Source organism: Dermacentor variabilis, chromosome 2 (assembly GCF_050947875.1).
Source record: "Dermacentor variabilis isolate Ectoservices chromosome 2, ASM5094787v1, whole genome shotgun sequence".
Classification (NCBI taxonomy): domain Eukaryota; kingdom Metazoa; phylum Arthropoda; class Arachnida; order Ixodida; family Ixodidae; genus Dermacentor; species Dermacentor variabilis.
Window position 1 is genome coordinate 188198410 of NC_134569.1, and position 26426 is coordinate 188224835.

General features: G+C 43.3%; 1 protein-coding gene across 2 annotated transcripts in view; it reads right to left on the reverse strand.

Annotated features, from left to right (window-relative positions):
- Positions 1-2105: 2105 nt before the first annotated feature.
- Positions 2106-26426, reverse strand: part of PCID2 (PCI domain-containing protein 2) — a 48346-nt gene continuing 24025 nt past the window's right edge. Inside the window, exons 10-16 of one of the 2 annotated variants that reach the window (XM_075682497.1) lie at positions 25103-25203; positions 19907-19980; positions 14905-15030; positions 11932-11998; positions 8987-9043; positions 5230-5367; positions 2106-2413 (exon numbers count right to left, since the gene is read on the reverse strand). In XM_075682497.1, coding sequence (XP_075538612.1) covers positions 5278-5367; positions 8987-9043; positions 11932-11998; positions 14905-15030; positions 19907-19980; positions 25103-25203 — 515 coding nt within the window. In that variant the 3' untranslated portion in view covers positions 2106-2413; positions 5230-5277. Of the gene's footprint in view, positions 2414-5193; positions 5368-8986; positions 9044-11931; positions 11999-14904; positions 15031-19906; positions 19981-25102; positions 25204-26426 lie in introns of those variants that run through there. The other variant, XM_075682498.1, reaches the window with a different exon arrangement.

Genomic DNA, 26426 nt, shown 5'->3' on the forward strand with positions numbered 1-26426 from the left:
ATCTTCCTTTTAGACAAAAAGTAATTACAGTTAAACCTCGACATAACGAAGTCGGTAAAATCGGCAATTACCTTCGTTATATCGAAATTTTGTTGTATTGAAATTCGACCTTTTATGCAAATAAGTACTGTCGCCGATCGATTTTTCTTACACGGAAAGGGGCAGCAGAATATTCCGAATTATCGGGCAATCGAAAAAAAAAGCAAATTTGAGAAAAAAGTTCATTTTGATTAATTCAGGAGTCGGCGACGAATGATACGTACGTTTTCATGCCACGTCAACAATATTTTCACATGGACGGCACGAATTAAGCGAAGCCAGCCACGCTTTCGCGTGCACTCTTTTTCGCGTGCACGCAAAAGCGTCTCGTGAAAAGCACCGGCAGCGGGGCCCGAATGCTTCGTCTGCTTCTCGCTCCAACAGGTCACCGAAACTCGAGATCACGCAACTTTCAATACTAAACGCGCGGGAAGATTGCTTACGCGTTGCCACGCCGTCTCGGCATGCCCACTCTTCGCACACGCGGCAGCCTGTAAAGCAGGGTGTGCGGCTGCGTATACGCTCAGCCGCGCTGACAGCCATGCGCGGTCGAGACGCGCGCCAGAAATCGCGACGCGTGCCAACTTATCACCCCGCCCTGCCCCTGGCGCGCGCTTGATCGCGTTACCGCGAGCTCACCCACATCCCCCTCTTTCCCTTTGCTGGCGCCGGGAGGCGGCACTCGCGCGTGAAGCCCCCGTCCTTCTTTCTCACCCTCGCACGCTTTCGCTCGCACCTAAAGCACAAAGTGCGCGAGGAGCGATAGGATCTTATCGCACTTGGACTTTACATGGAGCGTGATGCGGCTTCACTTCGGCGATCGCTCTTGTCGCGCCGCGCGCGATTTGAGAGGCGCGTTTGCAAGCAGCCGCCTGTAATTCAGTCATTCGACCATTCCCGTCCGCGGAAGTTTACATTTATTGCCTCGGCATTTCTTAGCTGCGGAAGCAAAATTTCGTTATATTGAAATCGCATACAAGCACATTGCCTTATATTGAGATTCTAATTATTCTAATTAGAATTCTAGATTCTAATTATGGACAAGGTTTGAAAAGTTAAATACTTCTTATATCGAGCATTTCGTTATATTGAAGTTCGTTATATCGAGGTTTAACTGTAATGCAATAGTATAAGGAGAAGCAGAGATACCACTTCAAGAAACGGTCACGCAGCCATAAATGCAGTTTTGGAAAAACAAGGAAAAAGAAGTTGACAGTCACTTTAGCATGTGCTAAGAGGATGAATGCGAAAGCCTGCACACTCATGAGACATACATTACTTGATATTTTCATTCGAATGTGTTGTCACTACCTATTACTGGTTTTCTCCCACCAAAGGTCGTGTGTTCGAGTGCCTTAAATGACTCTGCCTTAACTTTGCCGTAACACCAAAGGTCATGGGTTCGTCCCCCACCAAAGACTGTGGGTACAAGTGCCTTAATTAACTATCCGTTAATTAACGGTACCTTAATTAACACCAAAGGTCGTGGGTTCGACTCTTGACTTTCGCGATATGAATCGGAATCAAACTTGGAGATATGGCTGGTTGGCCCATATCTTGGAGCTTGGAGTCAACTTGGAGCTTGAATTTTGGAGCCATACCTCCGGGCGACAGATTTTTTTTACCCATGAGTCATCTAAGGTTTTTGCCTTAATACAATATGTCACAACATGTTCATGGTTATTACGGTAAAGGCTAAATCAGTCAAGGATGATGCAGAGCAAGATGCTTTGCTGAGCTAGTTGTCGTGTAGGCATGATGGAAAGTAATACAAGAAATGAAGAAAACAAGGGCAATAGGACAGAGCGCTTTGTCTTACAGCGGCCTCCTTTCCTATGCAACTTCTGGCCGATATAGGACAAAGCACTCTGTCCTATTGCCTCCATTTTCTTCATTTCTTGCGCTACTTTCTATCGTGATACAGGAATACAATCAAGCAAGAATCAACGCACTACACCAACCCGGAGCAAAGGAATGAGAAAAGATGTTCGGGCCAATTTTCATTTCCAAAAAGCAGAGTCTCCCGTTCTGTTAAGTGCTCAGTGTGCTTCACGGATACTTATGAGCCGACATTATATATGTTCAGGTTTTATGTAGGATTCTTTTTATTATTACACAGGACAGAGGTGCATTTCTCGGCATTACTTTGTCAGTCAGCACACAGGGAAGAGGATAGAAAAAGCTGGTTGGGGTTGGTATGGGTTTGTGGCTTAGTGGGTAGGATGCCTGGCTTGGCTGTGGGAGGTTCATGGTTCGATTCCCACCACTAGACAACCGCCGGTTTATGAGGCAGGTGCAAGCAGCCTCCTGGCTAGGTGTCTGGATTTCTGGGGCTGCATTGCTTTGGAAGTATCTGCACAGACCACTACACTTCCTGTAAAAGAACAAAGTGAAATAAAAACCACAGCACACACTAAAATAAACAATTGAGCAGTACCAGATTGTGTGAGCCTGCATTCTGTGAGCCTGCTGGAAAAATTTAGTTTCTTTTTTTTAGATTACACAAGTTGGCAAGTCTGGCAGCACACTGCTTTTGATTGCTTTGTAACAGCTTTTCTTTATTCCATTTATTTATTGCATAATAACTTATCCAACCATGATCCTGTGTCATGTTTCATTGCCGCACATGCCCAGTTGAAGTGTATACTTGTTTCTTTGATAAATTTTTCAATTGATAGTCAGCACTTGTGTTATGTTGACAACTTTGTTTTTAATGTGCTGTTGTTATTAGCCAAGCCCAGTTGTTTGTATTTGGGTTCAGCACACATATAACCTTTGTATTATGGGAGCACTGGAATGACGAGTGGCATCCAAGCTAGCTGTGGAAGACGACGAACGCACGAGCAGTGGGTGCGAGCGGTGGCGTGAGACGCGGCAGGGCGCTCTTGGCTGCGGCTGGCCAGAACTGGGCCCTACTGGCGTGGGCTGTGGGACTGCGCTGTTCCCACAGTATATAGTACCTATATTATATATTAGTACTTAACAAATATATCCATCGAGATAGATACTCACTGACCCAGCAGCAGCAGCTATGCGAAACCCCAAGAGATTGGGCAAAGAAAGCTTCGCTGTAAAAGAATAGGCAGGCTCCAGCAATTTCTTTGGCTCTGAAGTGATTCACTCCAACATTAGTGGGCTGCTATCATAGGGAACACCACCACCTTGACGTCGAGTGCTCTCAAGATAAATTTATTTGCAGTGCACACGACATCATGTTTGTCCGACACAGTGCTGCTTGATGTAGACTCTGAAATACACTATCAAAAAAGGCATTTTACTTTGTTATATCGAAATTTCATTATATTGAAATTCAACCTTTATGCTATTCCAATGGGTTTTTCCTGTACGAAAGGGGCCATAACATTTTCCAAGTTATGGGGCAATCAGGAAAGACTAACTTCAATGAGAAACAAAATTATTTTGTTGAATGTGAGAGTCGGCAACCAAAGATTCGGTTTCATATGCGGTGTCGACGAAGCCTTCACATAAACGGTACGAAGCGAAGCCTGCGGAGCTTTTGTGTCCACTCTGCCGCTGCGAATGATGGAGTCGCCCAAGCATGATAAGTGCAGGCATAGGGTAGCAAACACTTTGTCTGCTTCTCGCTTCAATGCATATGCAAAACTCGAGATTACGTGACCTCCAGCGCTAAACACGCTCGGGAAGACAGCGCACATAATGCCATGGCCATCTTGGCTGGCCCAGCTTTTGCATCCACTGCAGATTACCTCCAACAGAGGCCTCGCCATCCGCGTACTGTGTCAACAGCCATGTGGCTAGTCTAGAAGAGACTAAAGCTCACCTGCCATTTTCCCTTTAGCGTGCACTTGACCATGTTAGCCTGTGCGTTTGTCCCTTCCCCTTACCTGCTCGCACAGAAAGACGGTGCGCATCAAACCACTAGCGTTTTCGGCTCACCCTCGCACCCAGAGGATACGGTGCGCAATACTAGATCTTAATGCAAGGCGAGAGGGACTTCTCAGCATCAGCACTCCCTGTCGTGCAGCACTCTATTTGAAGGTGCATTCGCAAGCGGCCGCAACATTTCACCATCTGCGTCCACGGCATTTGCCTCGGTGTACCTTATACCTTACTGTCTCGGCATACCTTCTTGGCGGCAGTGAGATCTCGTTATATTGAAATCATGTATAAACATGTAAACACACTTCATTATAACTGAAGTTAAAAATACATCTTGTCCTATTAACAAGAAATTATAAAGGGTAGAATATTTGGTCATATTGAAGTTCGTTATATCAAAGTTTAACTGAACATACACCCATGCCACAACTGTCGATCCGAGTCTGCAGTGTGCACAAAACAATGCACACGTTTACAAGCGCCAAATCTGAGGGATGGTGCTGCAGTTAGCTAATCCAGCTCCCAACTGCACAATGCCAAAGATGCAGGAGTGTAAACTCTATACTCCATTTCATACATATGGAAATAGATAGGTCAATGAAAGTGTGACTCTGCACATTTCGCAGTTGTTGTTCTTGGCCTGTCGCTCTTTCTAGAAAATAGCTACTTCACACATTACAACTACAACTTATGGATGTAAGGTTACGTTTAATCACATGTTATTTGTGAACCTTTGTGCTTCCAATTTTACACATACAACTATGTTTTGGTCGTGAACACAAATAGTGCCCTGTGTGCAGTGCTCGTAGATACATGTCACTCTGCTCGTTAGGTGGTAAATAGGCTCAAATCTGCGACATAACCCATGCTATAAATTACTTCACATTTTGTGACTTAAGAGTATGAGACCTAACATAACGTCATATTACAAGGCACACACCTAAATCCTTTTGTATGAAGCTCATTTTTGTATGTAGTGCACTAGCCTTCCTGGTGTCGTCTGCTATGCATGAAACAGTTAATTTTCCGCATCCTATGCTGAAGGTGAAGCTGAAGATGTCAAGGTAGAACGAGCCCAAATTCGTAAACATTAACAAAAGTTTGGAAGAGTTGTCGGGTCATGGCAATGACCAGAGTTGACAGCGACAGAAGTTGCAACTGTCAGCACAATGAGAACGACGGATAGACAGACACATTACTAATTCCTGTCTCGAGCTCTCCATTTGCTGTCGCAGCAAAATAAGATCAGCACATGCAGCCGAAAGACTTGTCTTTTTAAGCGCTCACAGTCCATTCAATGATGTTGAAATGTCTTTATTCAGTATTTACATGGGGCCATGTGGATGGAAAGAGAGTGATGCCTGGCTGCCTCTGCTGCTAGATGAGGGTCGACAGACGAGGGAACGCACTTTGCTTGCTGACAACCAGCTTCTGGTGCTGCAGCGAGATGTAACCCTTTATCTTGCCCTGCGAAGTGGCAGTGAAGCAAAAAACGAAAACTGAATTACAAGTTCAGCACAATCCAAGCATGCCTACAACTTCACTCCACCAGTGAAGTGCATGATGAAGTAACAACAATGTCTCTTTGCAAAGGACGCGTAGACACAAGCACATCAGTAATGCTTTCAGCTGCTTCTCATAGGGCAATGCAACCTTCATGTTCTGCATCATTGTGGCCCATGTTAGCATTAGCAGTTCAACAGTTCCAGGCTTAGAAAATCTGTAGAAAATCACATACATAATGCAACCTGCGACAAAGATTCTCAACCTGACAGCTCATGCACAATCAAGGATGAAAATCTGTTGGGACAAAATTGTGAAAAGTAAAAGCATTTTCTGACGCACAACTTGCAGGCATCGCAGAGCACAAATAAGTTTGTGGCCGTGCACCTAAGAAACAAGAAATCATGCAGAAGTATACACATTTAGGTTGGTTGGTTGATTGGTTGGTTCATTGAGCTGGTTGTTGGACACAGTACAAAAGAATGAGATATAAGAAAGGGACAGGAAATGGCACTGACTAAAAAGCAAATGTTTGTTCTTTTAAGCAGCGTATATAGCACACCACTCAACAAGAAAAGACTGAACAGGGGAGGTATTCTGTAAGAGTCCACCCAGTGGACATGCCCATTTCGTCTGCTGTTGTAGTTCTGATTGGCTGTGGCACCTGGCTGCTGCAGACACGCAGAGCAGCCAATCAGAACTTCAACAGCAGACGAAATGGACATGTCCACTGGGTGGACTCTTACAGAATAACCCCCCAGGAGCGTGCGTGGAACAAATATGGAATGAAATCATTCCGATAGGAATGATGTCTCCTTTGGAACGAGTGAAATGGAAGGGTAGCTTACACGTGCATCGACACTTTGGAGGTGGAAGGCTCCGGATATCAGTTGTGCGCACTCATTGTGATATTTTGATATTATGGTGCAATCTTTAAAAAGTGGTTCGCAGCCACAATATGATTATGAGGCAAACCGTAGTGGGGAACTCCAGATTACATTTGACCAACTGGGGTTCTTTAACATGCTAGCTTGCTTACCTACCTTGAGTGCTTGATTCACACTCTTTTAAGATTTAGACACAAAGCTATATTTTTGCTCTATTAGGGAAGAAAAGCTGGTAGTACTCTCCCTGCATGCTAACAGCACTTTAGCTTTTTTTTTTTACAGTTCTAGCGGCTGAGTGTATTTGCTACATGGCCAATTATATGTAGCAGGACTTCGCAGAGAAGACAAGGTCAAATTTATGGCTGTCTTTAGACATAAGGAAGAAAGATCAAGAGGAAGCCACAAGTAGAGTCTGTTCTGCCACCTGTTTGCAAACAGTTTAGAATGATAAAGCATTCATTCAAAGCTATATTCATGCACCCTGTGGAAAATATTGTTTTTTCACTGAAACCTTAGCACCAGTAAGCGTGTTTGACACCTCGGATTTCTAATTATCTTCTTGTATTTTGGTGGTTTTCGAGCAAGAGATGGTTATTACCGTATATAATCACGTAATTAATGCACTTTTTTTACCAGAAGAACTGAAGCAATGTTGAGGGGTGCATTTATTATGACGGATAAATTTTATGGGAACTTTTTCGAAACAGCAAAAATTGAAAAGTAAGACGGTAATGATTTGAAAATGCATTAGATAACTTACTTTTGCAGTAAAATACATGTATACTACTTGCAAACTGTAACAATGTGCTTGTTACACTTCACTCCGAACCGAAACCACCATAACTGTCATCGTCCGCTTCCATCTACATCGTGTTTCGATAACAGCTCATCCTCACAGCCGCTTCCAGCCGTCTGCTGTTAACCACATGCATTACGTTGAAGCGCTGCTTTCCAGAATCTGTTCTTTTGATGAGCACTCTGTGTGCATCTTTTTCCTCCACTGTCCTGCTCATTGGCATGCCAAAGTTTATCCATGTCTGATCAGCATTTCCGTTTTGTGAGCAGGTAAACTCTTTGTCCCGCAACAGGCGTATAGCTCGACTTAGGGCCAATTGCATCCAGCGAAACCAAACACGAACAGAAAAGCGAGAAACAGACGTACGAATTCGACACTACGCCCGACGATGTCCACTATGCCAACGAAGCACCAGCCAACCCTTGCGCCTTGCCCAGCCATGCATCGTGCCTGTGTGCTGTCCTATAATGTTAGAGTATAGTTGCTGTTGCAGAGAGCAGTCGCGCATTTTTTGCTCTCTCGAGTCTGCCAGGTCCCTCTGTGCTGGCACTGGCATCAAACATGCGGTAAGAGCAAGCCGAGCGTTATCGCGATCGCTTTTTCTGTAAGGTACCGAGCAACTGTGATAACGCACAGCCTGTTGTTGCCACATGCTTGCCGCTAGTGTTATCTTGTCATGGCTTGCTGTGAGTTTTTCCATCATCAAACCTACCACCCCTGCCAGTATGCCGCCATGGCATTTCTGGTGCTAGTGTGGATGTTCAGTCTACATAAGTTAGATGTAGAATTTTGTTTACGTGATGTCGACGTTTCTCAAATGACATTGCTAATTATTTCCAACGCAGAGACTGGCATTGAGATTAAAGGGACACTAAAGGCAAATAAGTCGATGTGGACTGTTTAAATTCCATTCCAGAAAGCTCGCAACGCTTCTTTTGTGCAAAAAAAAAAGACTTAGCTTTTCTTTCCTTTTTCCTTTTTCGAAATTCAAATCTCCCACCACCCAACTGGGGTTTGCACAGTTACAGGTTTGTAAAGGGTGCAGCACCTCCACCATACGTTGGGAGGCCATTCAGGTTTTATGAAGTTCCCAAATAGCAGAGCACCATAGTAAGAGCTCGCACAGCTCAGACAATTCAGGCACAAGACTTCAACCAACTCATTCTTGTCTTCTTCCTTAAATCGATGCACACTGCTCCTTCTTCTTGAGCACACTACTTATTAATAGATGCGGAGTTCTCAGAGCGAGGGGGTGTGGGCAGGCTCTCTTTCGCCACCACGGGGAAAACTTGGATGAACTGCAAGTTGTGTGCTTGCTTTGTTGCCAAGAAACACAAACGCAGTGTAGCTATTGAGAAATGTTGCATAGACCTGCCAAATGCCTCAGATCAGGTGCAACTTCGCACTTGGTAAATAAGCGGGCAAATTTTGTTCTGCATGCCAACAAGGACATCCATGGAGTGGCTAGGCAGAGTATCTAATCCAGATTATGAAGCCAGATTTCCTGGATTACAGTGAATGAGAGAGCACTATCGGGACTGCCCTTCATTCAATCCGTAAAACGTAGGTTCCTGCGTCCCACAACAAGTGACGTATGTCGAGGCTGTGCTCCCCTGAGCTACAATGTAGACTGAGAACAGAAATATTACCTGCCATGAATGTTTGTACTCAGTGAGGCCTACTGAAGTTTCACATGAATTACCTGAATGCACTCTTTATTTTACTCAGTGAATTGAGACCCTTAGTTTTTATGTTTTTTATGCCTAGAGAAAGATCAGAAAACAAGATTCAGTTTTATTCCGAGCCTTCATCTCTCTAACTATCAACCATGCACAGATGAGCACACCCCTTCTTGAAACCAACGTGTGTGCTTACTGAATGGAACTGGAGTTCTGCTTACTTCGTAGATAAGATTGGCAATGATGCAGTGCAATTCATCCATGTCCACTTCGTCTACCTGAAAAAGTGACGAATGGTCAGCAAACAGCGTTGAGCAGAAGCTGTTTTAAGTTAATCCCACACCACACGTACGCTTGCAGATGCGTGCAAGCTTGCATTTGCGTGCCCACGCATGCAAAGACGGTGCGGCATGGCTCGTACGCGTCGAAACGCGGCGTGATCTCGAGGAAGAGCTCCTCCCTGTTATCGCACGCTTGGGTTGCCTCGTGTCAGTGCGCCTGGCTACGCAGCTAAGGTGCGGAACGTTCAACTCTCAGCAAAGCAGATTAATATCATGCAAGAAAGTGCTTCTTCTTTCCTTTATGTGCTGATTTAACAGCTATAAAAATATAACAATTACGTTTATATGTATCGAAGCATTTTGAAACACTGTCAATAACAAAGTACGAAGTGGTGTCTGCCAAGGTGTCTGTGAGTGAGCCCAGTGAGCGCGCGCTGTCGCGTGTCTTTGTGGATGCAAACTTGCAAACTAGCATTCCTCGCGAGGCGCGGCAGGCGCTAGATGCGAGCTTGCACGCATCTGCAAGTGTACGTGTGCTCTCGGCTTTAGTGCTAGTTTCTTCAGGGGAACCATCAGATTACACATGAATGCAGGCACATGACGAGTGGTACCTAAAGGAATCTGCTACACGACACTTTAGCACTGAAATTTTTCATCTCGCAATGCTCTTAGCATGGCAAATGACCAATCTGTGATAGTTTCGTCAGATGACCTAGTTTTAACAAAACAATATTATTAAACTGTGGCCATCTGGGCAGCCTGCCAACTTTTGAGCAATGCCGATTGGTGTCGTAAATGACAATGCACTGCTTGTCATTTGCTGTAGTTGATTGTTCAGCTTTGTTCATACCGCTTTGATGACAAGGTCACCATTTGCCACTTGGTATCGAATGCAAGCACTTAGTTGAAAATCAGACGTGTAAACTTAGTGAAGCCTGCAAATTCACTGATGTGTTTAGCCTCATGTAGTTCAAAGAGACAACGTTGAGTGTGAGTGGCCAAATTTGATGACAGTCAAAGCATAGTACACAAGCCTTTATGGCAACATTTATTAGCATGTATTGCAGACATGCTAGCAGGCTGCCGTTTGTGGCACCAAACACAGAATGTCAACGCGGTCGATGCTCTTGATGAGTTAATGCTAGGTTAACGGAATCATAAGCGTTTTTCTGTTAAGTAAAGCCAATACATTAACTGACCACATCAACCTCCCCATAAATGTTAGTCTAAGCAAGAAAGTTCTGTGAAAATCTTACTGGAAGTACTATAAAATGGGTATTACACTGAAAGTACCATATAAACAGAGTGCAACAGCTAACTGCATATTCATCCTGATCTACTTTGTCTTGAACTCTCGCAGAGCCAGTTGACTAGATTTCTGTATATACAGTCAACTTCTGATAATTTGACACTGCTGGAACCGCCGAAATTGTCTAATTATCCAACTGTACGAATTAATAAAGAGGCAGAAAAAACATAAGAACACACCACTCATTCATTTGGCAGTATATTCCCTAATTCCAACATGCCCCTGAAGTGAACACCCCCCACGTGTTATGGGTTTAAAGTAGAAAGCCAACATAAAAATGACTTTTTAGATCCTAAATGAAGTAGAAATTGAGCATGCCTTCGATTCTGGCAATAAGAAAAAGACAAAACCAACAAGCTTCACCTTCACAGAATGGAAACTTATTTGCTTAATGTCCATCATCACCACTCCCGGATAGCCCTTTATCTCTATGTATAAAGAACCACAACCTGTCATCCTCTGTACAAGTCGCAGCACGTTTGATATGCATTTATTAAACAATTCTGCAACAATCACAAATGGGATGGCGGCTCACGGCTACACTTAACAAGTTCACTAGTTCATTCTGTGGCGCATTCCATTCTCCAGAAAGCCAAGAACATGTGACGTGACTTGTTGCTGCTAACTTAAATTGTAAAACAATGTATTGTTTGAATGTGCATTTCTAATCAAGACTGAAAGCGGTGGGTTGTCTTCGTCATGCTATGCGAGAATTCATTCTGTGGCATGGAGGAAGTTCTGTAACCATTCATGGTTGCTATCTTGAGATGGCCATGGCGATGACGCTGGCTAGGCTGACTCCGATACGGACTGCACCACCTAAGCAATTCTTGAATATTCTTCGCCAAAAAAATATCCATGCATTAGAATAGGGTAAATATTGCTATAATTGATTGTGAGCTACCATTCTCATTTTGAAATCTTCCTGGGGCAGGCCGAAAAAATACTCTTTTTCAATCGGAGATGACATGTAATCGAAACATTTACGGTACCCTAAGCATCGCCAAGATGGACACTGCTGCAAGTGGAGTCACCACTGCGGTCACCATTGAGGCTGGGTGTGTGTGTGTGATGACCAGCCAAGTTCAATTTATCCAGGCAACGCTAATTCCAGGATGGAAATAAACTTTGGTCCCCTAGAGATGCATGGTCGCCGGCCTGGACTTTTGTTCGGGATCAAATTAACTGAAAAATCGAATTAACTGGAGTCAAATTAACGAAAGTCTACTGCAGTATAGCATTATGGAGCACTGAATGAGTAAATGCGACAAGAAAATAACCATAAAAAAATCCAAATACATACACCAATAAATTGCTATGCTTCAATGTTCTATGACATTTCACTAGATGCAGCGGTATGCAGTGGCCGAATACCTTCACATGAAACATGTGAACGCCTTTTTTCTTTTGTGCATGGTAGCATTTTTTAAGGTCAGACCAACCAACCAAACAAAGCAAGGCGCTGTGCCAAGCCCTGCTTGCAAACTGTGAAAAGTATCTAGCCATTAAGATAAAGTAAAAGATAAAGGATAAATTAAAAAAAAATGGAGGGTGCGATTTTAAAATGAAGCCGCACCTTCATGAACTTCATTGCCGCCAGGAACGCCTCCACAGGGATCTGGTGTGTCTTCAGCAGCAGATACCTGTGCAAGATGGAAATGGGTAGCACAGATCAACAACACAGATATGTATTGTTCTGGCTAACTGCAGGGAAGCGGCAATCGCAACGAAATCCAGCTGTATCTGACCATCATGCTCTGTAAACATCGTGATGTCTGGAACACTCACAAAAATCGACCTGCGATTACCAGGATGAACAAGCATATAATGCAAGTAAACCATGAGTTAAGTACAACGTAACATCATTGCTGCTATCACGTTTTATACTTCAGTTCTAACTGTCGAGTGCTCTGCACTTTTATTCTGATGTCCCCATCAGGCATTCTCAATGCCTGATGCTGTGCCTGCAACATGTTTTTCAAACAAACAAACAAACAAATAAATAAATGGCAATAATACACAATCACTTTTATAGAGGTATATTAGAGGTTATTATATATAAATTATATGGACATCTCAGTGCAAAGGCTAAGAGAACTATGAAATAATTTTGCCCAGCAGGAGATACCGCTGGTTACTGCTTCCAGAGATTGATACACAAGCCGTTTTGCATTTCATCGCCACTGGCATGTGACCGCCACAGCTGCGAACCAAGTCTGTTATGTCGTACTCAGCAGCAAAGTACTACAACCACTGAGCTGCTGTGACCGGCATACAGCTTGGGGATATGCTTACAAAAGAGAATTTTCGTTTAATCAATAAAAGGCTGTAAGGGTGCCAATGAATACTAAGCATGAGTAAACATTATACACTAAGAGGACGCAAAAACCAAGCAGAGTACTCAGCCAAATTCGGTGCAGTCTCATTCTTTGGACTCTCTAGGGGCCACAAAAACACCAGAAAAATTCAATGCATGCTTTCTACTGCCCCCAATCGAGGGCTCAAATCATCACAGGCACGTCCGAAATAGGTCTGAATGCCTGCCAGCACAATTATTAGGTGTATTTGTGCTCATACAGTGACAGGAGAAAGCGGATGCATGCGCATATAATTACATAATACATACTGTGTCCTGCAACAGTGGACTCTTTTGGTTCGCCGTATAACACAGCTGTATTGTGGTAAAGCTGACTTTTTAAAATTGGCATTAAACAGTGCTTTATGTATTTATATATAAAAGAAGGAAAGCTACTAAGGGGCTTTATTTTTGTTAATCATGACCATATAAAGCCAACAGACCATATACAGACAGACATTATATGGTCATATATAGAGTGTCCCACGTAACTTGAGCCAAACCTTAAAATATGCAAATATTTGACGCCGCTTGGAGATTCCGTCTTATTACACAATTAGCTTCAATTGGTTAATCAGCTTCTAAATTAGTATAATTATATGATATCATGAGAAGCCAACAAACACTGCCACCAAGGACAACATAGGGTAAATTACTTGCACTTAATAAATGAAATAAAGAAACGATATATTAATGGAAATTAAAGTGGATGAAAAAACAACTTGCCGCAGGTGGGAACCGAACCCACAACCTTCGCATTTCGCGTGCGATGCTCTACCAATTGAGCTACCACGGCACTGTTTCCCCATCCACTTTCTCGGGTATTTATGTGTTCTGGTAGAAATGCGAAGGTTGTGGGTTCGGTTCCCACCTGCGGCAAGTTGTTTTTTCATCCACTTTAATTTCCATTAATTTATCGTTTCTTTATTTTATTTATGAAGCACAAGTAATCTCCCCTATGTTGTCCTTGGTGTCAGTGTTTGTTGGCTTCTCATGATATGACTAATAATAATCGGGACCCTCGGTTAACCCCTTCTCTTCTCGATAATTAGATGAAATTAGACGAAAAGTGAAATACACAATAAACTGCCGCGTGATTGGCCGCTCGAGGCACTTTGCATATATATTCGTGGGCTTCTCTCATGCTTGGAGAAACACTTTTATGTAGCACGTATTGAGTAAGTGAAAGCTGTATCGAGAGCATTTCACGTTGCTCTACAATTTCCTGATCGACACTTTTCACACACAGACACAATAACAGATAACACTATAACACGACACAAATACCAGATGGTGCCTTGAATAATTCTCAAAGTCACGTGTCACTATGAGCAACGTCGCACTGTGGACTCGAGTACGTAGGCGCAGGGACGCGAGTAGTACATCATCCTCCGGCTTGGAGAAAGCTGGCCGCGAGGAGAAGGAAAAACGGCGTTCGGTTTGAAATTTCAGATCTTTCAGCGGCACGTAGCGATATAATACTTTGCAAACATGATCGTTATCACGCAATGTATGCTCTGCGTTTGTCAGCTCAAAATGGCCAGACCTGGAGAGGGGCCCTTTAAAAGGAACCTGAAACACTTTTTGAACGTACATAGTAGGAAAACGATGCTGATCTGTGGAATAGGCTCCTGTGAACATTCGAGCTAATTACTACTGCACTGCATGCTACAGGAAATTTACTATCTCTTGCCAAAACAGCGAGAAATTGCTTGCTCTTGACTTTGCAGTGTTTTCATCGCAAGCAGTGAAGCCCGCCAACAGCTATTGGTCGATTTAGTGATCGCGAGAAAATGTTCCCTATGCTATCACTGCTAATTTTGAAATAAATAAATGAAAAATATGTCTGCAATCTTGAAAAGAAGGAAAAACCATTTCATCTTTGCAGTACCGGTCTACATGCGACAGTTCCTTGCAGCTGCGTGGCCTTTAGATAGCAGTGAGGTACTGCGTGGCGTATATGTTGCAGCCGCTACGGGGTGCCGTGTCAAGCCTTGCCCCTTTGCCAGCTTCCCTGTGCAGCTTCCAGTGCACTAGTGGAGTCAAAAAAAGAAAGCTGCTCATCGATGCAATAGCCACGTTTAACTCCACTTATACTTGAAGTACCTAAAAAATTTAACAATGAGGCGATTCTATTATAGTTAGAAAGGTGTTTCAGGGGCTCTTCAATATAAAGAGGTGGAAGGGACGTACACTTTTTTGAACAGGTTCCGGTACGTGATGACCTTGAGCCGCTCCAGGATGAGATAGATACCACTCTTGATGAAGAAGTCCTCGTTGGCTGCCAGCGCTTTGTCTAAGCGCGTAAGGTTGCCCTGCCTGTATCGTGGCAACGAGACACGGCAACAGTCACAATGACCATTATTAAATCACCTCGATTTACAGACCTAGAATTAAATTTTTCTCCTGGAATTGTCATGAAATCGACTATGGATATGACATCAATCAGTGGTGGAATGACCGCCTGACCTTTAGGCACATGTCCTGGCGCAAGCAAAATGCTGATTTGGTCCAGCGAAAAGCATTTCTGGCGCAGTGGTGAACGTACATCTATACAAAAGATTGTCTCCATTTTGACTGAAATAGTCAATAGATATAACGAAGCCCGCTTCATGCGGATCAAAGAGGCATTTGAAATAAGAATTACCATCCTAGTTTCTATAATATGTAATTGAGTTAATTTCCCTGTGTGTATATCAGGGTATAAAGTTGCTTGTGCCATGTTTACTAGCAATAGGCGTTTGCATATTTGCGCCGCTTTTCTTCTTTAAAGAACATTGTGGAGGAATTAGTGCATGTAAGGAAGACGATGCCCTTTGGTGTGCGCTACTAAACCAAAGTTATAGTTAAGATGGTTTTCTTCAAACCTAACATTCAAAATCTCTTCCATGGTGTAAGCTGTTCAAAGTACAACCATGGAATCTGCTCTTCTGATCAAGCAGGGTTGGAAGAAAAGTGGCTGAAGAAAATATGCAAATTATGTGTCAGCAGTTGAGCATGCGTACTACGAGGTATTCATAAAGTGACACCACATCAACAACTATGCTAAACAATGCGTGACCGGACATTATCCGAGGCTTCTTTCCGATCCAGCGACCTTCTTCAGCGAGCTCCATGCCATGCTAGTACAAGCAGTACCCACCCAACTGCATCACAAAGGCACAAGTTACAACCTAATAGCGGCAGTGCATTGCAAGCTGTGCTGAAGCTAAACGCAACAAAAAAGCGAAAAGTTGGCAAAACAGCAAATGGAAGAACGACATCGGCTATATCCAGTGGCTATGACCACTTCACTGACTTCCAAGATGATGATGATAGCATACTTTAGGACTTTAGGTTTTGATTTCAGTTCTACCAGTACAACAGGATCAATAGAAAGAGTCCTTTGTTATATGCTTTCTTTGACACAGGCTCGGTGGAATTTTCCACTAAAATGCCATTTTGGAGCAGGATCCACTAAATGCTGTCTTGGCACTATTTGGCACAATTGGTGCAGCTGTTCTGCTACTGTATCAATTCTTCATGGTTTATACAAGCATCGTATAAACTGAGCATTAAACCAAAAAGTTTTCGGGTTCAGTTCGGCTTCAGGTTTTAGCATATTTTTCCGGTTTGGTCCAGGTTCAGCTCTGAAACACTAACGGTTCGAACTGGTTCACTGAAGTTCATAATGCTTCTAAGTTAAGGAGGATGGAAAGTTTTAGAAACTATTTCAGCCGCATCTACAAACTTATTTGAGTGAATTTATTTGCTGTGACACTGAATCAATGGCGAGCCGATGGCTCACTGATTCAGTAGGTCTGTTGACCATGTGGTCAGCATCGCCATTACAACTATTCGTGTGTACTTTTATTTTGTGGGCATAAATTTGCCCAGCAGTCTCTATATTTGAAGTTCATCCTAGCCTGACTGCCTGCTTGCACACACCACTTTCTTACGATATTGTGAACAGGTCCCTTGATATTTTCCTGCTTCATTTTTCTCAAAATGCAGAAGGTACTAAAATGTGCATGCACCTCAGGATGCTAATATACATGTATACCGTTCAACTTAAACAGAAGTTATATTCAAAACAAAGTCAATAAAGGTTATTACAAAAGAATTTAAGAAGTAAGGGTGTACGAGTACCGTATAAGAGATTTCAAATCAAATATAGAATCGAATAAACAAAAAACGCCGAATATCGAACTGAATATCAAATGTCAGAAAATTTAATGCAAGTTTTTATGCTTCCAATTCTTGTGAAAAAACACAGCTGCACACTATCACGAGGCTACCCCCTTACATAACAAGAATCTTGCTTGCTATCAATAACTTTGATACCTATGAATAAAGATGCATAGTATGCTGCACTCTTAATAAAGGGAACACAAAATTAGCATGCCAGCACTGATAACAACTCAGTTCGTATACAAATGTCTGGAAAATATTTTTTATCAATGGAATGTCTGTCAAATAGAACTAGGTGCTTTCTTCCCACTGAAACTGAAGAAAAAATCCTAAATAACAATGGTGTTTTCATCAGTTTAATAGTGGGCATACTGTGCATAAGGCAATCCTCTATTGCTTAGAAAGTGTTGCTTTCCAGTTTTCTTCAAGAAAACAGGAGGGCTTTTCCATATTTATGGCAGGTGGTTTCTGTGGGTTATTGTCTGCTCGTTGTAGGGCAAATCTGTGTGACAGACATAAGTGGGGAATGCACATCATGTCACTCTGCACCGTTCCGCGCAGTCGGCGTTGATGGTAAAGAGTTGTCGGATCGGGAGGCCCATGACAAGTTTGCGAGACGTCGCCACCTCCCCCTCCCCTTTTTTGTCCGCATCCATCAGCCGTCCGTATAAATGTGTCTGAGAGCCGTGCTGTCGCATGATATTTCTGAGCCCACCATGCAAATCCAAAGCTAGTATTGTGAAGGGCTGCTCGTAGCTACGAAAAGAGACTGTTGCGCGCCTACGAATAACGTTTGTAACAAAGGTCCACCATACGGTATTTTGCAAAGATGGCAGCCATGAAGATGCAACAGTCATACTGTGCATCCACTCTTGTTGGTGAGGCATTTGTTGGCTTTCTGGGGGTCGTGCAACCACTGAGACAAGATCTGCGTTTATTTGGTAACTTTAGTAACCAACAACCGGCGACACAGCTCCAATTAGGCCTAACGTATTAATGGTGTGACGATGACAAAAATTCACCACCGGCTGATGTGATCATGGGCTGCAAACTGTCACAGAAAGCTCCCCGCAAATATGTTTCTACGGGCGGCTCATCAGTGATCGATGGCGAAATCACACGTGCGGGTTTGACTGACGGCCGCTGAAGAGGCGTTAGGGTCTGCGGCCAACCGGCCGGCAACTGCAGCGAGCACGCTTGCCAAGTTCACCTCTGTGCTCTGATTTGGGTAGAAAGCTCCCAGCTGCATGAATCTGCATGTGTGAACACTGAACTCGCCTATTCGATGCGGTCAGCGCGCCTTCTGGTGGCTAATCAGACCGATCTTGGCACAAGCTCTCGTGCTTCTCGCATGTGCTGTTCTTGTAGTTTCCTATGTCTGCACCACGTTAATCGTTTTGATCATTATCGTTGACCTGGATGAACCTTGTGCCAATAGAGATTGTGCGCCGTAGGAACGCTGCACGCATCAAGGCCAGGTCATGGCCAGGTCATTCACCAAAGGTACAATATTAAAAATATTGAATATTACATATATGATGCACAAATCAAATTATTCGAATGATCACTATTCGATTTGAAATGGAATAATTGTGTACTTGCACACTCCTATGAAAAACGCGTCCTTGCAAGCAACCAAAGCAACTATGCAGTCCACTCTCTCACTTTGAGTCCTGTGATAGCATACAATATTTTTCTGCAGTGCTTGCAAAGCACACAAACCTATTCGCTATTTGTTGTTGTCAACCGTAGACTGCCTGCAGCCTTCTGCCCTCACCACCAGGCGAAAATTTGCAAGTAACCTACGTCGATTCATCGACAAAACTGACGGTGCAAAGTGGTGAACAGCTGCTGTGCATGCACTGTTGTAAAACTTCTGGGAATGCTTAGCTGGAATGCGGCATTCAGAATATTTTACACAAGATCCTGCTACTGAAGACAGTGTATGTATAAGAAACTTATTTCTGTCATTTGGTGTTGATTCAACCGAAATCACTGCACTTTTAGTCCTAGTGGAAAACAGCATTCCGAAAGCTGGGAAATTTCTCTACCAGGAAAAACATAGCCAGTTATGTTCTTTACCCTACATAGTGGTATACAGACTGTAGTGCATGCAAATTTTGTAAAAAAAAAAAGTATTACACGAGAAGCCCTGCAGTGTCAAAACTTTATGTTGCCTATACACACTGGCCAAGGGGCGAGGCTCTTCTTAAAAGGCCGAAAAATGGCACAAAATCACATTTTTAGTATTGCCATTTATGCATATCCAACACTTTGAAGTTTCATAAGATTCATTCTATAATATTCCAAAACCCTTCATTTCCACAGGAATTTATAAATTAGGTCCCAGTAAAGATGCTTCGAAATATTTTCCCTTGATTTCTCAAAACAACAATTTTGACAGGTTTGCAATTTTGGAGAGAAAATAGCTTCCATTCTATCTTAGCTATTGTAGTAATTCTTTCTTTACTGAAAAGATAAATGCATGTAGTGTGCACTAAGTCCAATTGTAGCATAATAATTTCTTCAGAAGACTTTTCGTTAATCACATGCTTCGCATGTCACCATCACATTTTTATTTTTCAGGCAACTTTGATGGGCTCCAACTGTAGTTAAAATTGATCTGTGATATTGGTTTATACCTTAGCGCACAACTTAGACGTTCTAGATTATTTCTATACTTTAACCACTGTGTTTGGTTTCTTTGTCTATATGCTAATCTTCCTCCAAACGAAAACACTGTTTCTATGATACGTCAGGCATAACTTGCCCTAGGACAAACATGATCACATTTTTGGTATCAGCATGCCAAAATACTCGAGGTGTGCAAATTTGGTTAAGATTTATCCAGAAATAACAAAGTTGGCATCCTCCACGTAGCCTCCTCCCTTAAGAGCTTCTGCATAAAGAATAACAACTGAGATTGTAAAAAATCCATGTCAGAAAAATCAGTCAGCTACTGCAAAGCATTCCTGGCAACACCAGGAAACGGAGGAAAGTGCTGCAAACAGGCAGCGTGACTCACGTGACGGCGGACACCACCTCTGCAAACTGCATCAAGTCGTACTTGCGCAGCAGGGCCTCGCTTGGCATGTGACCCTGCACACAAGGTGCGCCAGCAGCAGCTAAGACAGCCACACGTGCTTGTACACGTAGGTACACGCACACTCAAGGAAGCCAAGCGTTTCCAACAGGAGTGCACGCATAAAGGCCAGCCTTTATGGAGTGAATGTTGGGCCTCAAAGCGGTGACATTTGCCCTGTGGCAAAAACCACATGCCTGGCTTTGAAAAAGTTGGCGCCGCCCACCGATCTATCCTGACATATTTTTGTCAGGTGGACACCGCTGCTGGAAGCGACAAGCGCGCAGTGGAACATGTAAGCCAATCAGGAGCCGCCTGACAGGAATAGCTGCCCCCGACGCTTCTCCGACTTCACTCCCATGGTGTCGTTTTTCGTACTGTCACAGGCTGTCACCTACATTTTATCATCTGATGTTCCATCTGTGAGATGGCGCATACCGAACCAGGAATGAGCGCCAAACAGGTCTAAAGGCAGCAAGCACAAGGGCGAAAGAAGCGGTCAGTGAAGGCCGCATGTCCAGATCACATAAAGCAGTGATCTCTGGCATGCAGCTGGTGCTTTGGCCGATGTGAAACAGGCTTACTGATTGAAGGTACACATAAATAAACATTATATGTGACAGTGTTTCACACGTACGTTTAACACTACTCAGCCAACTGTCAACCAAGCTATTCAGCTGTGCATACAAGCAAGCATTTACAAGATGTGTGCTGCTGCACTTCTTTTCGACCACAAACATCAACACAGTGATCACCCGCAGTTTTGAAAAGAAAGGAGCTTTCAGCACTGACCACAGGTCATGCATTTGTTCGGGAGCCAATTTTTTTGCATAATTTGCCAGGAATGGTAGTGCAAAAATGTTTTAACAAGCCGAGTATCAAAGCGTCCGTGAGAACACTGCTAACCCAGCCTGTGCTTTTAGTGCAGCAGTACCATCTTCACCTCCCGCATGAAAGGCTTAAGTTGGACATTAAATTCTATTTTTCTATTTTTTTCTTTATTCTAGACTAGAGGAAACATTATACATAGCCCGTTTCACCGCATTATATTGAACTAGGCGTGCTGAAAGTTAGCAGCACCTTTAGCTTAGCCATACAGATGGCAGCACTTGCTTTTTCCTGCTTTAAGCACAACTTTACTATACTAATGAACTTGTACAGATATTGTTTTCTAGTACAACAGGCACAAACCTTTTTCTGATTATTTTCCAAAACCATGAAAGTCCCACCTCACGCCTAGCAACAATTACAGCGGCGTGACGATGTTCGCTGACAAAATGTCACATTAGGGGCGATGCAGCAAAAATATGGTGGCATGTAGGGTGAGATTTTCTTATGTAAGAACTTTCGCTCCATGAGGGCCTGCCTTAACAAGAACTGTTAGTTATGGACAGAGAACCTTTTAATCTGGACAATGCACCGTGGCTAGTACCTGTATAGAAGGCTTCTGGGATGGGTGAAAGGACACTAAATAAAGATTTCATGTCAAGCTAAAATGACATATCAGTTCTCAAATAAGTCCAAAGTGTTACTTTGTAAACAATACAGCCTTTGTTGGTAAGAAAATGAGAAATACAGGACAGCACTAGTACTGCCACTGGGTACAACACCAACTCTTATGACGTAACATGAACAGCTTGTTTATGATTGCCAAATGGCAGCCAATCGCTGACAAGAAAAAAATGAAGCTGCATTTCAACTTGAAAAAAAGAAAAGAGAAAGAAAAGTCTAGCCATTTTCATTCGATTTTCATGCAGAAGAACTCTTCTGATTCTTTACAACGCTCTCCTGTGGCTCTTTACAGGAATTCCCTGCCTTCTCTGCACTTGACGGAGTGTGACCGCAGAGGTCACAGGTGCAGCTACATAAAGAAGCCTGTTTGTTGTGGGCGGTTTTAATTGTGAAAGAATCGCCCGGCCTTGCAAGGTCACCAGAACTGCAGATCACATCCTGGCACGAAACAAATGTTGCAAGGGAAACTTGGTTTTCACTGACTGTTTACCTCGTGCGCCCCTTAAGGCTGAACACACTTTTACCGTACTTTCGCCTCACATGGAACCTGTTATGTATTCACTGCATTGAAGATGTCATTTCCTTAAAGAAAAAGCCCCAATGATCAGGAAATCATCTCCCTTGGTGCTCACACGAGAGAGAAGAAGGGCATAACAGACACAGGTGCTGCTTCCAACTACATTTCATTAAAAAACTTCAATGGAAGTACAGTCGCCGACCAACAATTCGGACTGAGTGGGGATGGCCTAAATGTCTAAAAATAATTTGGAGGCCGAAATAGTGGATTTGCAAGAAAAGCTTCTGAATGCACTGATGCACGAACATGTGCTTGCGTGCAACCTGGTCGTCTTGTATTTCAACCGCTAATATGTTGTCACTACAATTGAATCCACTTATAACAATAGCAGTTTTAACAATATATCGGTTATAACAATGAGAAGCTGCTGCACCGTCAACTTTTGTATGTTTTCCATGGTGAAATAACCCGCTTAGTGCAATGCCCCAATGCCGCATTATCGGTTATAACGACTAAGTCTGGCTGCTGGGTGTCCGAGCCAAAAGGTTCAATTCATTCCCTCCCTCAGGGGTTTCGTTTTCATGAGGGACCTTCTGTGGAGCACCCAGATGGCTTGGAGAAGAATGTTGGCAAGCTTCGCACAAAGCAAGCATGGCTGACAGACATAGGGTTTTCTCGTGTAAGCCAGTGAGAAGTATGTGGCGAGATGCTTGTGGCAATCTCATCTCAGCGTTTCTTCTGATTTCTAAAATTGACAGGCTGCCGTGGCAACCTCCTCGCATTTTTTTAAAACGCCCTTTTTGGGGCCACCAAAGCAATGTCTTGGTGGAGCTCACATATCGCTTGCTGCCTGTGAGCCCTCTTTGCAGTTGTTATAGCAGCGCCATTCTGTAACACTGACAGCCACGGCTTGCTACACACGATCAGAGCGCCCAGGAAGCAGTTAAACGAGTGAACATGTTCAGCAGCCAGATGGAGGAAGGTGGTGGGGAGGGGCACTGGCCTCCCAGCCGTTAGTTTTCTCCGCCATCCCTCTATTTTGATTTTTTCATGCAACCTGGTTATAACGATTATCGGTTATAACAATCGAATTTTCGTGGTACTTGAATATTGTTATAAGTGGGTTAGACTGCATAGATAAATGAAAGTACAGTAAAAGCATGCAACAATTTCCATCTCCAGGCAAATTAAAGAAAGCCCATTCATGCTTCAATAGCTGAATGATTCCGGTTTCTTTGCAACAGCCATTGTCCAGCACGAACCTCACTTATTTTGCCGCTCTCGTTGATACAGACACTGCGAGTGGAGTTGGCACTGCCTGAAGCTGCTTGACAATTCCGTGCGACAAGAATTTGTAATACAGTCGATCCCAGATATATAAAACTTGAATATATCAAATGACTGTTTATATTGAACAGTTGTAAAATCCGCTTGGAAATCCCACGCAAAAGTATAGCGATGTACTACATGTATATTGAACTCCTGTTTACAGCCACATTTGATATATCGAACACCCCACCCCTACAAGTGCGTTTCTCCTAAAGGCATAATCACTGTTGTGTCGTCGGAAATATTTAATGCAGACGAATTTGAAACAGCACCCTCTCGGCTGCTGCTGTTAAACAGGATATTGAGTCCAAAAGGCAGTACATGCCACGAAGGAAAAATTAGCAGGGTGCTCTCAGCTTTGGTCGCTGTGCATATGGAAGCATGGCTTGTGCAAACTGTGGCTATTCATTATTGGCAAGAGCACATTTCCAGTCTGCCTCAAGAACGTGAAAGACATCCCATTCCGAAACACGCTTCTCAAGAAAACACACATGACACTTTATTTTTTTCATTGAGTGAGGCTGGGTATGGGACGTCTGTGTCGTCAGGTTTGTCTTATTGTAGACAAAAGATTTCCGCAGAGAGCATTTTGGGGTCCCACGAGCGGCCAACACGAATACAACTGCAACTACCACTTGGACGCATCTTTACATTACAGTGCGAATTTAACCACTGCACGCCACATCCACACTTTGTGGAAAAACCATTGTGGCATCAACGTGTGACGACTCATCGCTGTGTGATTTGTGGGTCCATGCTGAACGTATTTCATTTGTACTTGCACGGTTACACATGAGTGGGAATGGATTCAAATGTTCTGCAAACTGAAGGCTGCTTGTGTGGGCAGTCACCGACACAGCGGCTGGAGGGGAATGGCCGAGAACAAAGGGATCGCGAGGCGTCGGAGTGCGGATCAGCACACAAGAAGAGACGCATGGACTTTTTAGGGTGGAGCGACTGTTTACAACAGGAAGGTGGTTCCAAAATTTGGCACAACAGTCTACCTGGATCATTGCCCACGTATGACGATCGGCCGATTAAATGGCATATTTTTGGTCTTGTAATGGACAAGCAGCCGGGCATGTTCCTGCCCGATTCACGGTACAAGTGCACTGATGGCGGCAAAGCACATATCCAGAGAGGCTGGTTTACTTCTGTGGTGCGTCCATTTTTAAATTATCTTGAATAAAAAAATGCAAGCACTTCGACACGTGCCAGGCGCATTGTACTCATGCGTCCATGTAATGCAGGCTTTTAGGATTATAGAATTGCAATCAGTACCATTGAAAACCATTCTACAGCGCGAGTGACTTGCAACATTTGTGAGTAAAAATAACTTGACTTTTGTGGATTCAACACAGCCTTGGGAAGTAAAATGGTCATGTACTGCTTTTCATAATCTCGAGAAACTGTCCAAGATGTGCAGATGTCTAAGATAAGCTTCAGATAGGCGTATTTTATATTTCGAATTATCAATATATTGAACAATTTCGCAATCACTTTCAAGTTCAATACATTCAAAGTCAACTGTAACAGTCAAGGAAGTCACCCGTGATCATGTCATTATTTAACATGTCAAGAAACAAAAAATACACACACAACCGAAACAGCATAACGCAAATGCAGCCTTTACTAAGCGCCTTGCCTTGTCCGGTAGTTTGAGCATGCTGTCAATGCTAGATCAACTACTGGACTGTTGTGGAGCTAATTATCTTAATTATCAGTCCGCTACTGCATTTTGTATTAAACAAACAGAAATCACAAGGGACCCAAGCGCTTACCAGGAGCATTTTGACAGGAATGAGGTAGATCAGGATGAGCCGCTTGTTGTGCACAGAGTCCTTGTCACATCGCAGGAAGGCAAATGTCAGGTACTCCTCAGCTGCGCCAACACAGAAAGTAATGAAAACATTCAGAAATGCATAAGCTAGCACCATGGCATTGACAAAAACTTTTGCCCAATACAGTTCAAGTTTGTGCTTGTCTCCCTCAAACTGTAATTGATGCTGCAGTGTAAAAGTCGCTTCTAATACAGGAAAATATTGCAAGCTAAAAGGGGGTTCACCCTGCATCAGTTTCTGCACATGAGACAGCCACATGAAATTTGTTGCAACACAAGAATTTCTTCCAGCTTTTGGTATCTTTTTCTGGTAGGTTTCAATCGATGCTCACTACACTGGATGCTTTCATTAACCACTCCATGCATGTTTTCTCCTAATATGCTTGGCCAACTTCGGTTGCTCATTGCAACAAATACATTTATCGTGTTCATAGCAATGTGCGAGAGAAAATTTGCCTGTGAACTGCTAAATTTACATGACCGCCACATTCAAATGTAACGTAAGATGGAAACATTACAAAATGGTGACACATCAAATGATAAATGGTACATGAGAGTCCATAGGATTTAGGTCAGGACTGCAAGAACCCTATGTAGCAGTCAGGAAAACACACCAGCAAGGACTTTATCAACAGGGCCCCACCACTCCACACAGAGAAACACCATGGCAACCAAATGCCATGTGACCTTTTGCCATATGACCAAATACTCTTTCATTTGTGCAAATCTGTTGCAACGTGCATTTTCCCCCCTTAAATAACAATGTGCCAGGCATCATGCCTGTTTTTTCCATTACATTCCCAGCAGTTCATTTACTGCAGTGTCACAGCTTTGATAGAGAGAGAGAGAGAGAGAGAGAGAGAGAGAGAGAGAGAGAGAGAGAGAGAGAGAGAGAGAGAGAGAGAGAGAGAGAGACTCTTTATTAGAAAAACAGAGAATTTTGCCGGCGCGTATATAACCACAGCCATGCTACTCTGTATATGGATGGGGAATGGGATTAAATGATTCCAGAAAAGAGTGGGAGAAAAACAGGATAAAAAGAAATATGAAATGTCCGAGTTGACCTGTAACTAATATTTACAGGTGACATGGCGGGTAAATTTAGGCTTTTGTATAGGAAGGATGCAATTTTTAAAGCTTTCCTATTTGACCAATTTCTGTCAGGTATTTGAACAATAAATCCAAAACCCGTCGCTGTTTTGAAGGGCCGGGCATTGGACCTAAGATGCTCGGTAACGTTAACGGTTCGTGGCAAATCATGTCCA